The 18,852-nt window shown below is 42.5% G+C and overlaps 1 protein-coding gene across 2 annotated transcripts in view; it reads left to right on the forward strand.

Annotated features, from left to right (window-relative positions):
• The window catches only part of LOC140480575 (protein SPMIP7), a 106,470-nt gene that overhangs the window by 6,100 nt on the left and 81,518 nt on the right, over nt 1–18,852 (forward strand). For both annotated transcript variants that reach the window (XM_072575603.1, XM_072575602.1), the window contains exons 2-4: nt 5,046–5,143; nt 5,253–5,329; nt 14,851–14,989. In XM_072575603.1, the coding sequence (XP_072431704.1) occupies nt 5,046–5,143; nt 5,253–5,329; nt 14,851–14,989 (314 nt within the window). The remainder of the gene's footprint in view (nt 1–5,045; nt 5,144–5,252; nt 5,330–14,850; nt 14,990–18,852) is intronic.

Genomic DNA, 18,852 nt, shown 5'->3' on the forward strand with positions numbered 1-18,852 from the left:
ATCATGAGGGGCATGAATAAGATAAATAAGGTAAATAAGGAGTGGGTGAGTCCAGAATCAGAAGGCATAGGTTTAGGGTGAGAGGGAAAAGATATAAAAGGGACCTAAGGGGCAACGTTTTCATACAGAGAGTAGTGTGGAATAAGCTGCCAGAGGAAGTGGTGGAAGCTGGTACAATTACAACATCTAAAAGGTATCTGGATGAGTGCATGTATAGGAAGGGTTTGAAGGGATATTGGCCAAGTGCTGGCAAATGGGCCTAGATTAATTTGGGCTATCTGGTCAGCATGGACGAGTTGGACCGAAGGGTCTGTTTCCGTGCTGTACATCTCTGTGACTCTATGACTCTAAATGCTTTCCATGCATCCACTCAACACATGCCATCACCCTCACTCACAGATCACTGATGGCAACAGTTCAGAACCCTGAAATATTATGGGTGCTTTTCGCCCTTAATTCCAACATGCATTTTTTTTTTAAGAGGACTGCTACAAAAATTAAACGACTGTAGGTATAAACTCAGTGGCGGCCTGGCAAAAAAAGATTGTTTTTTTTGGACCAATGGGATATCACACGTAAAGATGTAAAAGAAACTTCAAACACACTGAACTATAATCGCTTGTGACTACAAAAATAATGAAGGACAGACAACCGTTACACAATATACCTCCCTGCCGATTATGTTCTAAATTGCAAGCACATTTTGAACGTTTCTATTGGCAGATTACTGAAGGATAAAAGTTAATGGTCAGTTTCATTTCGACTGGACTGTGCTAATGGAACTGATTATTCTCTTGTGCGCCAGTCTGGTTTCAAGTGTTAGTGTGCTGTAAGCATGGCAGTCAAAGAACCCACCACTGGATACCCCTGTGTTGCAGGTAAAGAAAATATCTCACTCCAGGTGCGAAAGGTCAGCCAGCAGCCAGTCAAAAGAAAAACAGGACAACAGAAGGTTTTCTTTTTCTGGCTTGCCCTGAATATTATAATTCAGTGCACAGTTAAAATAAAGAGTCTCAAACGAAATACAAAACTAAAGATCATAAAACTAACTGTTCAACTATTAATACCACTGTTCCCAGTAATATTTGCTGCAACATCCACAAAGTTTAACTATCTACACTTCATGAACAACTCAGTGACCGATTCAAATTGTTTTTAAGTTATCTTTTTAGATTCATTTTGTTTTTCTAATCAGTGTGAACGAGAGCATGTGTGTATGCATGTTACATAGAACATTACAGTGCAGTACAGACCCTTCGGTCCTCGATGTTGCGCTGACCTGTGAAACTAATCTGAAGCCCATCTAACCTACACTATTCCATTCTCATCCATATATTTATCAAATGGCCATTTAAATGCCCTTAAGGTTAGTGAGTCTCCTACATTTGCAGGCAGTGCATTCCACGCCCCTACTGCTCTCTGAGTAAAGAAACTACGTCTGACATCTGTCCTATATCTATCACACCTCAATTTAAAGCTATGTCCCCTTGTGCTGGTTATCACCTTCCAAGTAAAAAGGCTCTCATTGTCCATCCTATCTAACCCTCTGATTATCTTATATCTCTCAATTAAGTCACCTTTCAACCTTCTTCTCTTGACCGAAAACAGCCGCAAGTCCCTCAGCCTTTCCTCCTAAGAACCTCCCTCCATACCATGCAACATCCTAGTAAATCTCCTCTGCACCCTTTCCAGTGCTTTCATATCCTTCCAAGAATGTGTGACCAGAACTGTACGCAATATTCCAAGTGCGGCCACACCAGAGTTTTGTACAGCTGCAGCATGACCTCATGGCTCCAAAACTCAATCCCTCTACTAATAAAAGCAAATGTACCGTAAGCCTTCTTAACAACCCTATCAACTTAATTGGCAACTTTCATGGATCGATGTACATGGACACTGAGATCTCTCTGCTCATCCACACTACCAAGAATCTTACCATTAGTCCAGTATTTCTATTGCTTTATTTCTTTATTTCTATTGCTCCTTCCAAAGTGAATAACCTTACACTTTTCCATATTAAACTCCATTTGCCACCTCTCAGACCAGCTCTGCAGCTTATCTGTGTCCCTCTGTAACCTGCAACATCCTTCAGCACTATCCATAACTCTACTGATCTTAGTGTCATCCACAAATTTACTAACCCATCCTCTACCCCTTCATCAACGTCATTTATTAAAATGACAAACAGCAGTGGCCCAAAACAGATCGTTGTAGTACACCATTAGTACCTGAACTCCAGGATGAACGTTTCCCATCAACCACCACCGTCTGTCTTCATTCGGCTAGTCAATTTCTGATCCAAACCACTAAACCACCCTCAATCTCTGGAGGAGGCCAAGATGGAGAATCTACTCAGCACTTCTGACTAAAGATGAATGCAAATGTTCACACCTTGACTTTTGCCGCTGTTAAAGTCACAAATGTTCCACTTCATTCAAGTGTGAAGAAAAGGAAGAGTAAAGATCTGTTGTTGCATGGGGATGTGTTGCGTATTGTTAGACAGTTTACTATGGATTCTATATGTGAATGACGTAAATACTAATCTCAAGACCATTCTCCTGCCTTGCCCATTCCTGAATAGTAAGTGGTCATTTGTGTTTTGTAGTAATGAAAAGAATCAGAGATTGACAGTGAGCAACAAGAAGCTGTGAAAGGGAAGCTTGGTTGTTTACAGACTGCTCCATGACAGTTGCAAAATAAGGAGGGCAATAAAAGTGGTTGTTAGATGGTGGACTTATGGAAGTAAACCTCACAATGATGAGTGTATCCTGCCAATGATGTACAAAAAGGGAGGCAGATTACCTGCATCACATTCCTCAATTTCCTTACCTTCTTACCTTCCTCCTCCTCATTGGAATCACCTGAAGTGGCTCTGTGATGAAATCCAAACCTTGCCATTGTGCAGTGCTGTCTGGAGCATGGTCCTCTACAGCCAATTTGGAGATGAAGACGTGTTCATACTGCAGGAGCCTTCAGATGTGTCCTGACATTTGGAACTGCATCTTCAGTATGCTAATGGATGCTCGATGACGCATATGGTGGTCATTCAGCACTCATTATATTGCTGTGGTGCTGCATTCCCTGCATTTCTAATGGTGCTATTGGTTTTAAAAAGGTAAGTATCATCTCCAAGCAAACAGCTGGCAAAACTGTTTATAGAGTAACAACACAAAGAAGGTTGTTTGCCAGGTATCTTGCACACACTTGCACAAAGTTTGCAATGTGGCTGTACACCAGAGGAAACCCTCCCAGTTAATGAACATTCGAGGTGATTTCTTGGCAGTCGTGTGCCATTGATTAAGCCTGCCATCTGCAGACAAAGTTGATGTAATTTTGTACCCTGGCAAACCAACAATCAGTCTTGATTTTATTGTGTACTGCCAACTGTGAAATGCTGCATATTTTTCTGGACGATCTGGAGGCAAAAATGTTGAGGAAATGATAAATCTGACTGCCATGGGTAAAACGTATCCCTCAGTTTCAGATGGTACAGATTTTGTTACTAGGGGCCATGAATGTTTGCTACCTGCTGACACAAGACACTGAACCTCCTGGGACACTGGTGTTCTGACATGTTGACAAAGTTTGGCTTCTGTCTATGGAACTTATGTCCAGACTGTGCTCTCCAGTGAGCCACAGCTGTCTGCAGCTCCCTCTAGCTGCAGGCTGCTGCTGGTGCAAGTCAAAGTGAGACCACTGGTTACCTTGGCCCTCACTGGGAGCTCAAAGTTACACTACACAAGCTCCAGGCATGTGGTGGAATAAATCAAATGCCACAGTGGGACCAATGCCTTTGAACTTTGGCAGTGTTAATGACACTGAACTAAATTATGTAAGATAACGTTCCAGCAGAATGAACCTTTTCATATGTGCAGTTAAATGCAGTGTGGTTGAATGTGGAAGGTAGCAGATTGCAGGAGGCTTCATGAAGTAGTTGCACTTTTTCAAAATTTCAACCTCCCACCATAACCCATGCACTGCCTTGTTAAAATTCCCCTCATGTTCCCATGTTGCTTGGGGGATACTTGATCCACTAGCTTCAGCATTCACTTCATTCACCGCTATTACAAACCAACAGTAGTGTTTACAATCTGCAAGATTCACTGTAGTAGCTCACCCAGGTCTCTTAAACAGCACTTTCCGAGCCCAGAACTTCTATTTCCCTGAAAAGGCAGGGGCAGCAGATACATGGGACCGAGTTCCTCTCCCAAGCCACACCACACGCCATCCAGACTTGAAACTATATGATTTGATTAGATTCCCTATAGTGTGGAAACAGGCCCTTCAGCCCAACAGTCCACATTGACCCTCCGAAGAGTAACCCACCCAGATCCATTTCCCTCTGACTAATACATCAAACACTATGGGCAATTTAGCACAGCCAATTCACCAGACCTGCACATCTTTGGACAGTGGGAGGAAACCCATGCAAACATACAGAGCATGTGCAAACTGCACACAGACAGTCACCCAAGGCCGGAATCAAACCTGGGACCCTGGTGCTGTGAGGCAGCCGCGCTAACCACTGAGCCACAGTGCCACCCCATTGCCCAGTGTTTCCAGGAGGCTTTACCTCTGTTTCACTTATCCAGTAGTGATTCAGCTGACAAGACTGTAGGAATAATTTTGCTAAGGGCAGAGAGAGGATGAGGTGAGAAAATAGAAAGAGAATATTGTTACTCACAGCAGCAGTAAATAGTGAATTTGTGAATATTGTGGAATTTAGTTTCATTATATTTGGGATCGGAACTTGATTATAACAAACTTTAAATCAGGTGGTTCAGTTGATCAGTTAGGTTACATAGCCATAGTAAATTGCGTTTGACCTGACAAAGCGTTTGGTTAATGGCTTGATGATCCTTTTTAATTCCATTCTTCCTTAACAGGAAAGTTGACATACTGGTTAATGACTGTGAATCACTACTTTTACTAATTTAATCTGTAAAATACTTTCAATAGCATTCATTGTCAGTGAACTGAACTGAGTGTGACAATGACACATAAAGTAGAGAATTACTGATTGAAGCAAAATATACTTTTTTAAGGTTGGACAAGTCCAGTTCGGGTGACCCCAGCACCGCACTCAGTTCCCAGTTCTCTCAAAACTCATAATTTTAACTTCAATGTGGATTCTCCGGGTCAGGTATGACCAGTTAATGCAAAGTTTACTTTTTTATTTGAACTTCAATCTATAAGTTTTTAATTCTTGTCTTTTATATTGTAAAATATGCAGTATCTGTATTATATCACAGCCTTCATATGATGCAACATCTGAAATTACAAGAGATGCAACAGCAAGAAAATATATGTACTCAACCAGCATCCAGAGGTGAGGAACTGACAAGCTATGACAATAAATGCTGCCAAATTACTCTACTAAATTTGACAGTTCATTTTATAAGATTGCCTGACTCTTTAATTTGCGTATAGGCTTTTATTCAGGAATATGTCGCAGCATCATGCACAATTGAATTTTAAAAACATAGTTTCAAAAGCTTTTAGTTCTTCTGCAGATTTTCAGCCCAAATTATATTCACTTAGATTAGTGATATGATTACTTCAAAGTACATCTTTTTACACTGATCATTACAGTCTTCATAGGCTAGCTATCATAAAAAGTCATGATTTGGAGATGCTGGTGTTGGACTAGGGTGTACAAAGTTAAAAATCACACAACACCAGGTTGTAGTCCAACAGGTTTATTTGGAAGCACTAGCTTTCAGAGCACTGCTCCTTACCACCTGATGAAGGATAAGGAGCAGTGCTGGCAAAAGCTAGTGCTTCCAAGTAAACCTGTTGGACTATAACCTGGTGCTGTGTGATTTTTAACATAAAAAGGTGGTGGTAGAGTTTCCATATCATTACATAAATAATACCAATGTAATGGAGAAGTGCTCGAATTACTGTAAAGGACGGTAGTGTTTTAAAATTCTAATGCAGTCCAAAATACATAGCTTCATATTTTCCACAATCTTATATGTTGGATTAAGATTAAATTTATAAAGTCCACAAAGTCCCAGGTGAAAACCCAGATTCTGCTGATTGCACTGCTGAAAGAAGGCTCTTCAATTTCTGTTGATTTCCTTAGTTTTATAAACCAGACAGTTTTATTTTCAAGTTTTTAATTTTAAAAATGTTTTCATTTATCAAGAAACCCACTTCATAATTCCAACACAGAGAGTGCTAGAAAGACTCAGCAGGTCTGTCAGCATCTGGAGAGAGAAACGTAACTTTTTTCATCCTGTATGGCTTTTATTCAGATCTATTTCATATGAAATTGAAGGTAAAGGATTCATAGAACCATGCCTTTAGTGTTGCTGCCTCAAAATCCTAGCAGTCTCTCCCCAGTGGCATTGTGGGTACCTCCACACAGGAACTACAATGGTTCAAGAAGGCTGCTCACCACCGCCTTCTCAAAGGCAGCTAGAGAGGCGAACTAAATGCTGGGCTAACCAGTGATGCCCACATCCCTTGAATGGATTCTCAAAAGCCTCAACGTTTTATAATTCATATAAGTATCTTGGATGAAGGGACCACAATTGTCATCCAAATTTACTGATAACACGAAAGATAGGTAGCAAAATAAGTTGTGAGGGGAAATAAGGAGGTGGCTAAGGGATAGTGATAGGTTAACTGAATAGGCAAAGACCTGGCAAATCAAGTGTAATGTGGGAAAATGTGAACTTGCTCATTTGGGCAGAACAAATAAAAACTAACATTTTATTTAGATAGTGAGACATTGCAGAGTTCTCAGATGCATAGGGAGCTGGATGTTCTATGGCAAAAGGTTAGTATGCATGTATAGCAAGTAATTATGACAGCTAATAGAATGTTACTTTTAAGTATGAGGGAAGAGAACACCAAATTAGGGATGTTATGCTTCAGTTATAGAGGGGATTAGTGAGACTGTACCTGGTATGGTCTCCTAATTAAGTGGAGCATATAAATGCCTTGGAGACAGCTCAGAGAAGATTTACAATGGATGGGTTGTGTTCCAAGTAACGGCTGGACAGGCTCAGCTTGTAGATACTGGAGTGGGTGATGACTTAATCAAATCAAATGAGATCCTGAATGTTCTGACAGGGTTCATGCGAAAAGGTTGTTTTCATATATAGTAGAATCTCGAACTAGAAGTCCCTGTTTAAAAATAAGGAATTGTCATTTAGATTAGATTATTCCCTACAGTGTGGAAACAGGCCCTTCGGCCCAACCAGTCCACATCACCCCTCTGAAGAGGAACCCACCCAGACCCATTTCCCTCTGACTGATACACACCTAACACTACGGGCAATTTAGCATGGACAATTCACCTGACCTGCACATCTTTGGACTGTGGGAGGAAACCGGCACACCCGGAGGAAACCCACGCAGACACGGGGAGAATGTGCAAACTCCACACAGACAGTCGCCTAAGGCTGGAATTGAATCTCGGACCCTGGTGCTGTGAGGCAGCAGTGCTAACCACTGAGTCACCATGCCACCCCAGGCAGAGATGAGAAGGTTTTTTTTTTCTCACAGAGGTTTGTGAGATTTGGGAATCGCCTTCACCAAAAGGTGGGGAAAACATAGACCTTGAATGTTTTTAAGGCAGTGGCAAGTAGATTGTTGATATGAAAATGGAGAGATGAGAATGTGGAGTAATCAGATCAGAAAGGCGGAGCACGCTTAAGGGGCTAAATGGTCCATTCCTGTTCCTGTTTCCAATTTGTATGTTTGATATGTTCATGAAATGTCAAAAAAGTTTTGGAAATCCAAGTATGCCACATGTATAGGTTGCCTATTAATCAATGTGCTTCTTTCTTACTTAAATAACTCCAATAGACTTGTCAAACATGATTTCCTTTCACAGAGTCATGTTGACTCTGCCTGAGCATATTAAGCTTTTTAAATGACTTGCTGTTACATTTTAATGACAGTTCTAGCATTTTTCCCAATGACATGTTTTAGGCTAACTGACTTATAGTTCCTTGCTTTCAATTGTTCTCGTTTCTTGAATAGACATGGAACATTTGTGAATTTTCAATCCACTGGAACTTTTTCAGAATCTAGGGAATTCTGGATCATTATGACCAATGTGTGCATTACCTCTACAGCTACAACCACTTCTTTTATGACTTGACTTCTTTTAAGATGCAGGCAATCAGATCCTGGGTACATGTCAGCCTTTAGTTCAGGTAGTACATGTACTGTTTTTGATTAGAGATTCAGTACACAGGTAAAGAGAGACAAATGATATTATGGGTCAACTGACTTTCTCCTGTTGTTCTGTCAGTCAGATACATCACTTCTGCACAGTAGGAAAGCAGTGTGAAACCATTTTACAGTTTGAAGCTCTAAGTAGATTCCTTGAAATCTATCCTGGTCTGAGCTGCCACTTCAAAGCACTACTGAAGCAAATGTTGCACTGCTGGACATTGCAACAATGATAGTACCTTTAATATAATAAAGCTTCCCAAGGTGCTAATTTACATTGTTATCAAACACATTTTGTTACAGCAATGGGAAACATTAGGACAGATGGCAAAAATGTGGCCAGCATTTAGTGCAAGTTCCTATCGCCCTTGAGAAGGTGGTGATGAGCTGCCTTCTTAAACCACTGCAGTTCACATGCTGCAGGTACACTCACAATGACATGAGGGAGGGAATTCCTGGATTTTGACCCAGCAATACTGAAGGAATCAGAGCAGGACTTATACACCTAATGGTAAGGTCCTGGGGAGTGTTGCTGAACAAAGAGACCTTGACATGCAGGTTCATATCTCCTTGAAAGTAGAGTCGCAGGTAGATAGGATAGTGAAGAAGGCAAGCTTTCCTTTATTGGACAGAGAATTGAGTACAGCAGTTGGGAAGTCATGTTGCGGCTGTACAGGACATTGGTTCGGCCACTTTTGGAATATTGTGTGCAAGCCTGGTCTCCCTCCTATTGGAAGGATGTTGTGAAACTTGAAAGGGTTCAGATAAGATTTACAAGGATGTTGCCAAGATTGGAGGATTTGAGCTGTAGGGAGAGGCTGAATAGGCTGGGGCTGTTTTCCCTGGAGTGTCGGAGGCTGAGGGATGACCTTATAGAGGTTTGTAAAATCATGAGGGGTATGGATAGGATAAATAGACAAGACCTTATCCCTGGGTTGGGGGAGTCCAGAATTAGAGGGCATAGGTTTAGATTGAGGGGGGAAAGGTTTAAAAGGGATCTAAGGGGCAACGTTTTCACGCAGTGGGTGGTGCGCGTATGGAATGAGCTGCCAGAGGAAATGGTGGAGACTGGTAGAATTACAACATTTAAAAGGCATTTGGATGGACATATGAATAGGAAAGTTTTACAGGGATATGAGCAAGTGCTGGCAAATGGGACTAGATTATGTTATGATATCTGGTCGGCATGGACGAGTTGGACCAAAGGGTCTGTTTCCGTGCTGTACATCTTTATGATAGTATGAATGGCAATATATATCCAAGTCAGGAAGATGAGTGGCTTGGAAGGAAATTTGCAGATGGTATTATTTTCACATATCTGTTGCCCTTTTCCTTCAGAGTGGGAATAGTCGGGGGTTTGGAAGGTTCCGGCACTGATCCCTGTGATGTATTACTTTTTGTATTGCCAACAAGAAAGTGACCCATTTAGCCAACTGTTTTTTTTCCTATTAGCTGACAAGACTTCCATCCATGTCACTATGTTACCCCACAGCATAAACTTTTATTTTCTATAATAACTTTGATGTTGCATTTTTTCAAATATCTTCTGGAAATCTGCATCCGGTGGTCTGCTGTATCTACTGGACAGGCTGTTTCTTCAAAGAACTCCAATAATTTGGGTAAACATGATTTCCCTTTCTCAAGGCCATGTTGATTCTGCGTGATCACATTGATTTTTTTTCTAAGTGCCCTCCTATAATATCTTAATAATAACTTTCAACATTTCTCTATGACAAATGTCAAAGCCAGCTAGCCTGTAATTTCCTGCTTTTTGAATAAAGGTTTTGCATTCTTTACATTTTATCTTAAAATCTAATGGAGCCTTTCTTGACTCTAGGGAAGTTTGTAAAAGTAAAATTATTGGACCAACTATCTCACTAGCCATTCCTTTTAAAATCCAAGGATGAATTCCAGCAAGACCCTAGGACTTGTCAACTTGTTACTCCAACAATTTGCTCAGCACCATTTCCCTTGTGATTGTAATTTTCTTGTGTTCTTTTCTTCATCCCATTTCCTCATATACAACTATTTTTTATATGTTACTTAAATGTTATCCAAGTGAGGATAGATGCAAAATGCTTATTTCATTCATTTGCTATCTCCTTATTTTCCCTTATTGATTAACCCAACTCACTTTATATATGACCGATATGCACTTAGTGAACTCTTGTATTTTTAAAAGTATCTATAAAACCTCTTAATATCTGGTTTAATTTTTTGAGCTCACTTTCACCATCCTCTAAATTTTTTTTCCTAAATTGATCAGTCATTCTTTCCTGTTTTCATATGCTGTCTACCCTTCTGACATATTGTCCATCTTTGCCCAATGACATGCCTTTTCTTCAACTGAAAAGAATAATTGCTGGAGATCGCAGTGAGTCAGGCAGCATCCCTGGAGAGAAAGCAAGCTAATGTTTCAAGTCTAGATGACTCTTCTTCCCCTTTTAGCTCTGATGAAGGGTCATCTAGAGTCAAAACGTTAGCTTGCTCACTCCCCATGGAGGCTGCCTAGCCCACTGTATTTTGTCTTTAGTTCAGATTCCAGCACCTGCAGTAATTTGCTCTTCACTATTTTTAACTATTTTAGTTAGCTATGGATCATAGGTCCTCCCCATGGATTTGTTCTTTCTTGTTTAAGTCTATCTATTCTATGTAATCTCGGATATCCCCATAAATGTCTGTCACTGCTTTTCCATGACCTATCCCTTAACCTAATTTGTCAGTTCAGTTTAGCTATCTCTACTTTCATGCCGTCATAATTTACCTTATTTCTGTTTTGAATTCGAGTCTTGGACTCACTGAAATTGAATGTAAAATGCAGTCATATTATTATCGTGCTACTTAGAGGCATGTCACAAGAAGGTCTTTAATTAATCTTATCTCATTGCACAATACCAGTTCTGGTACGGACTATTGTCTGATTGGTTTCAGAATGTGCTATTCAAAACAATAATCGTGAAAACACTGGACAAATTTCTCATCTAAGTTACCTTTGTCCACCAGTTGTTCACAGTCTAAATGTAGGTTAAAATCCTGATGGTTTTTCCTGTACCACTGTTACAAGCTCCCATTCTTTGTTTGTTGAGCTTGTGGTTGCTGCTGGAAAACCTGTTTACCACTCCCTCAAATGATTGCCTTTATTATTTTTCATCTCTAGTCTAACTGCATCCATGTACTGGTTTTTTAAACTTAGGTTATCCCTCACTATTCACCATTTAACAGATTACCCTTCCATCCCCTTCCTAAATGTCCTGTATCCCTCAAAATTCAACTCCCAATCTATGTCATCCTGCAGCCATGACACTGTAATGGCTATCCGATCACATTTGCCTGATCAGTTCATGTGTGCTTTTAGATACAAAGCTTTCAGGGTTGCCCTTTTGATTATTTTTGTATATTAGTCAAGGGCAGCCTTCGATATCAGCCCTGAGGCTTGGACACAGTCAGTTGCCCATTTGAGTTTGTCATGGTCAAAATCCTCTTCACACAGGCGGTGAGGAGCTGACTGTTGGACAGCTCCCCAACCGTTTTAGCTCTTTCTGCCATTTAAAGGGCTGTTTTCTCCTGGAATGAGAGAAAGTGGGAGGGGGGATTTGAGAGAGATGATAATGGTTAGCACAGCTGGTAGTGCTGGTGCTGGTGGGGGAAAAGAGGTGAGATGTCTTGAGGAAGTGAGAAGGCAGTGCAGAGGACAATGCAGGACTATGGGAAGGATGGGTGAGAGTGAAGAAAGATATTGCAGGCAATAATGAGAGTATCAGATTATGAGCCTTGCTGGGAGGTGGATGCCTTAGCAGAGATAGAGTGAGTGTGAGGTAAGAGAGAGAAGACGTTGGTACTAGCCTGGCTGAAGAGAGATACTCCTAGGCATTCCTCCAGATGGCTGAGACCACAATGACCAGGGTGGTGGCCAGGCTGACAGGCATTGTCTACCAATCCTAGGGGAAGGAAGATGTCCCTGGTCTACATCACCGCATCCAACAGGATCTCCAGGTGCCTGTCTGCAGTCAAGACACCAATTTTCTCTTAACTGCCTCATGTGGGGCAAATGCGGCAAACCATGCAGCACAGCTCCAGACTAACTGGACTTGTCCATGATTAAGGAAGCCAATTCAATATTGGTGTTTATTGAAAGGGGAATATAATATTAAAAGCGGCCAAGTGTAGCTCTGTAGGACCTTGGTTAAAGTTGCATCTGGGCAGCTTTCCTACTTAAGAAAGGACCTAATTACAAAAGAAGCAATTCTGAAAAGGTCAACATGACTCATTCCTGGGATGAGGGGATTATCCTTAAGGAATGGTTGTTGAACAGGTTAGGCCTATACTGATTGGAATCTCGAAGAATGAGAGGTAAACTTATGTAAATATTAAAAATCCTTCAGAGACTTGACAAGGTGAGTGCTGAGATTTTTGTCCTTGTGAGAGAATACAAAACCAGAGAATACAGTTTAAAATTAGAGGTCTCCCATTTAATTTTGGGATGAGTATTTTGTAATTTGGTAGGTAGTTTGTCTTGTCTGCCTCCCAGAAGATAAAAGCAGTTAAACGGGTAAATGAGACATTCAGTTATGACTGGCCTTGTATTACTTCAAAATGGAGAACCAGTAAGACATCAGTCACGCCAGTATGTCTCAGGTTAAATTTATTTTTACTTTTTACCCTTCTGGGGTATTCCCACCCCTCAGTGTGCAGTAGCTCTCACTTAAGAAATATCTTGATCCTAAAATTTTTCCTCTTGTTTCCAAATTCCCCCAAGGCCTTGCGTCTCCTTATCTCTTCCAACCTAACAACCCTCTGAGACATTTATGCTGTTGCCTAAACTAAACTGAAATTGGCGGCCAGGCCTTCAATTGTCTCGATTCGATCTCTGGAATGTTCTCATTATGCCTCCGCTACTTTACTTCACTTTCCTCTTTTAAGATACTTCTTTCAACCAATCCCTTCAACCAAGCTTTTGATTCCCAGACCCATTGTTTTTCAATGCTCCTGTAAAGCATCATGGGATTGTTTTTTGCTTTAAAGATGCTATATAAATATAAATTGTTGTTGAAGAGAGAAACAGAAAATGGGGAGAAAATATGGTAACCTCTTACATTGTATCATTACTTTGCTCTATATTGCCCTGATTCAAGCTTCTCACTGCCATAAACGTATCCTATATGCTGTTGTGCAATGCCAAAAGGTCGTTATGTATGGCTGCACTTCTCTTCTTCCTGTCAATAAACTTATCTGATCCTATATACAGTCTGTCTCTGTCACTATCATGACACTTGTCATCTGCACCTTTCCCTATTCACAACATTATGGGCTTGCTTCGACAAGGTTAACTTCACCAAACCTTTGCATCTCAACTAATTTCCCCAGTATTCAACATCAAACCGCACAGCACAGAGTTGATTTTCACAGCTGAAGAAAACAGGAAATTTTATGCCAAAACTGTACCCATCCATGTCACAAAGTAACTGTTCATATGAATAGAAGAATTGAAAATGAGAAGATACTGATGAAAGATGACTGACAAAAGAAGCATACGCGATATGAGAGAGCAACTGTCTTAAACAATGAACTGTTAGAATCTGGAATGTATTGCCTGAGAATGCAATTTGATTGTGAGTTGCAAAAGAGAATTGGATAATTATCTGAAGAATCATTGACTTCAGGTAAATTGCCCTGACAGAGCATCAGTACAGGCATGCTGTGCTGATTGGTCTGAAAGGTCTCCTTGTGTTTTATAAGCACTGTATGATTCATGAGAGTTCCTGAGAAAGCTGAAAGTATTAAAAATTCATCGCTTCTTTATCTGAGAAATGGATGTGTAGTATAAATAAAAAAAAGTGATATTTATAAACATAAATTTTAAACCAGTTAGATCATCCAAACTTTTTTACATTGTGATACTTTTACTTTGTGAGTTTTAAGTTTTCAGTTTCATTGGCTTTGTATCCAAGTAATTGCTAATTGTGTATTCAGATTGTGTATATATTGAATTATTTCAACCTATTAGAACATTCTGAAGCTCAATGTATTCTTTCATATGGTGCTGTAGGAGCATGCTCCTGGGTTTATAATCCAGAGGCCTAGGCTACTGCCATTGGACATGGAATTAATTCCCACTGTTGCAACTGGTGGAATTTGAATTTGTTTATTAAATCTGGAATATAAAATTAGTCTCAGCAAACTTGGATGCTGCCTGAACTGCTGTGCTCTTCCAGCACCACTAATCCAGAATCTGGTTTCCAGCATCTGCAGTCATTGTTTTTACCTAGTAGTAACTGTTAAACTATCATCAATTCTTATAAAGACCCATCCAATGCCATTGACAGAAGGAAGTATGGTCTTGATACCAAGTCTGGCTGACAAACCCCCAGCAATCTGTTCGATCCATTGAAATAGAGAACAAGTCACTCAGTTTGAAGGGAAATTAGACATGTTCAACAAACGTTGGCCTTGCCAGCAATGCCCATTTCCCATTTTAGAAATAGGCTAAGCTGTACAAAATTTCACTTCCTGAAACACCAAATTAATTTTTAGTCACCTTCACTGAGGTCAGTGGAGCATTTGTTAATATTTATTGGTTTCTCAATTGATGATTTTTATCTGTTCATTTCTGTCAGATTTTAATGCAGACTGTACTGTTTACTTTTCCTCAATGCACAGGAGTTATGAGGAGGTTAATTGGGACTGTAAGTTGGGACCAAAAATCAAACCAGAAGATGCAACACAAGACAAAATAGCTGACCCTGTATCACGACATGCTACTTTAAAACGATATGATTCAAGCCCTCATATGTGGCAGGTAAATGTTTAGTATTTTCTCTTCTTTAGAAGTGTTAAGGAACACATGCCCCAAACATGTACAAGTATTGATGGCCCTCTGAATTCTTCTACCCAGCCCTTTCGCCCGATAAAGCACCGACACTGACCTAAATCACTCACACTGACCCCACATCATTCACACTGACCCCACATCACTCTCACTGACCCCACATCACTCACACTGATTCCACATCAGTCACACTGACCCACATCACTCTCACTGCCCTCCATCACTTACGTTGACTCCACATCACTCACACTGACCTCCATCACCCACATTGACCCCACATCGCTCACACTGACCCAACATCACTCACACTGACCTCCATCACTCACACTGACCCCACATCACTCACACTGACCTCCATCACTCACACTGACCCTACATCACTCACACTGACCTCCATCACTCACACTGACCCCACATCACTTACACTGACCTCCATCACTCTCACTGACCCCACATCACTCACACTGACCTCCATCACTCACACTGACCCACATCACTCTCACTGCCCTCCATCACTCACACTAACCCCACATCACTCACACTGACTTCCATCACTCACATTGACCCCACATCACTCACACTGACCCCACATCACTCACACTGTCCTCGAACACTCACACTGACCCCACATCACTCAAAACATACCCCACATCACTCTCACTGACCCCACATCACACACTGTCCTCCATCACTCACACTGACACCAAATCACTCACACTGACCTCCATCACTCACACTGACCCCACATCACTCACACGGACCCCACGTCACTCTCACTGACCCACATCACTCACACTAACCCCACATCACTCACACTGACCACCATTACTCACACTGCACTCCATCACTCACGTTGACCCCACATCACTCACACTGACCTCCATCACTCACACTGACCTCCATCACACACACTGACCTTCATCACTCACACTGACCCCACATCACTCACACTGACCCCACATCACTCACACTGACCTCCAACACACACACTGACCTCCATCAATCACATTGACCCCACATCACTCACATTGACCCCACATCACTCACACTGACCCCACATCCCACTCAGTGACCTCCATCACTCACACTGACCCCACATCCCTCAGACTGACCTCCATCACTCACACTGACCCCACATCACTCACAATGACCCCACATCACTCACACTGACCCCACATCACTCTCACTGACCCCACATCACACACAGTCCTCCAATCACTCAGACTGACCCCACATCACTCACACTGACCCCACATCACCCACACTGACCTCCATTACCCACATTGACCTCACATCACTCTCACTGACCTCACATCACTCTCACCGACCTCCATCAGTTCACACTGACCCCACAGCATTCACACTGACCTCCATCACTCATTTGACCCCACATCACTCTCACTGACCCCACATCACTCACAGTGATCCCACAAAACTTACACTCACCTCCATCACTCACACTGACCTCACACCACACTCACTGACCTCTGTCACTCACACTGACCCCACATCACTCACACTGACCCCACATCACTCGCACTGACCTCCATCACTCACACTGACCCCACATCACTCACACTGACCCCACATCACTCACACTGACCCCACATCACTCGCACTGACCTCCATCACTCACACTGGCCCCACATCACTCACACTGGCCCCACATCACTCACACTGACCCCACATCACACTCACTGACCTCCGTCACTCACACTGACCCCACATCAGTCACACTGACCTCACATCACTCTCACCGACCTCCATCAGTTCACACTGACCCCACAGCATTCACACTGACCTCCATCACTCATTTGACCCCACATCACTCTCACTGACCCCACATCACTCACAGTGATCCCACAAAACTTACACTCACCTCCATCACTCACACTGACCTCACACCACACTCACTGACCTCTGTCACTCACACTGACCCCACATCACTCTCACTGACCCCACATCACTCACACTGACCTCACATCACTCTCACCGACCTCCATCACTTACACTGACCACACAGCATTCACACTGACCTCCATCACTCATATTGACCCCACATCACTCTCACTGACCGCACATCACTCACAGTGACCCCACATCACTCTCGCTGACCCCACATCACTCACATTGACCCCACATCTCTCACACTGACCTCGATCACTCACACTGACCCCACATCACTAATAATTACCTCCATTCGTCACACTGACCTTTATCAGTCACACTGACCTTTATCACTCACACTGACCCCACATCACTCTCTCTGATCTCTATCACTCACACTGACCCCACATCACTCTGACTGACCCCACATCACTCACACTGACCACCATCACTCACTACCTCAATCACTCACACTGACCCCACATCACTCACACTGACCTCCATCACTCACACTGACCTCCATCACTAACATTGACCCCACATTACTCACACTGACGCACATCACTCACACTGACCCCACATCACTCAAAATGACCTCCATCACTCTCACTGACCTCTATCACTCACACTGACTACCATCACTCACACTTTCCTCACATCACTCACACTGACCTCACATCACTAACATTGACCCCACACCAATCAAATTGACCTCGATCACTCACACTGACACACATCACTCACACTGACCTCGATCACTCACACTGACCCCACATTACCCTCAATTTACCTCACATCACTCTCACTGACCCCAAATCACTCTCACTGACCTCGATCACTCACAATGCCCCACATCACTCACATTGACCTCGACCACTCACACTGACATCCATCACTCACACTGATCTCTATCACTCACACTGACCACACATCACTCTTACTGACCTCTATCACTCACACTGACCTCCAACAGACACACTGACCCCGCATTACTCACACTGACCTCTATCATTCACACTGACCTCAATCACTCACACTGACCCCACATCACTAACACTGACCCCGCATTAGTCACACTGACCTCTATCACTCACACTGAACCCACATCACTTTCACTGACCTCTATCACTCACACTGGCCCCACAGCACTCTCACTGACATCTATCACTCACACTGACCTCCATCACTCACACTGAACCCCACATCACTCACACTGACCTCGATCACTCACACTAACCCCGCATCACTCACACTGACCTCCATCACTCACACTGACCCTGCATGACTCACTCTGACCCCACATCACTCACACTGACCTCAATCACTCACATTGACCCCACATCGCTCTCACTGACCTCCATCACTTACACTGATCCCACATCACTAACCTTGACCCCACACCTCTCAGACTGACCTCGATCACTAACACTGACCCCACATCACTCTCTCTGATCTCTATCACTCACACTGACCCCACATCACTCTGACTGACTCCACATCACTCACACTGACCACCATCACTCACTACCCTCAATCCCTCACACTGACCCCACATCACTCACACTGACCCCGCATCACTCACACTGACCTCGATCACTCACACTGACCTCTATCATTCACACTGACACTGAATCACTCACACTGACCTCCATCACTCACACTGACCTACATCACTAACATTGACCCCACATCACTCACACTGACCTTGATCACTCACACTGACCCCACATCACTCACACTGACATCCATCACTCACACTTTCCTCACATCACTCACACTGACCTCACATCACTAACATTGACCCCACACCAATCACATTGACCTCGATCACTCACATTGACACACATCACTCACACTGACCTCGATCACTCACATTGACCCCACATCACCCTCAATTTACCTCGCATCACTCTCACTGACCCCACATCACTCTCACTGACCTCGAT

This window comes from Chiloscyllium punctatum, chromosome 8 (assembly GCF_047496795.1).
Source record: "Chiloscyllium punctatum isolate Juve2018m chromosome 8, sChiPun1.3, whole genome shotgun sequence".
Taxonomy (NCBI): domain Eukaryota; kingdom Metazoa; phylum Chordata; class Chondrichthyes; order Orectolobiformes; family Hemiscylliidae; genus Chiloscyllium; species Chiloscyllium punctatum.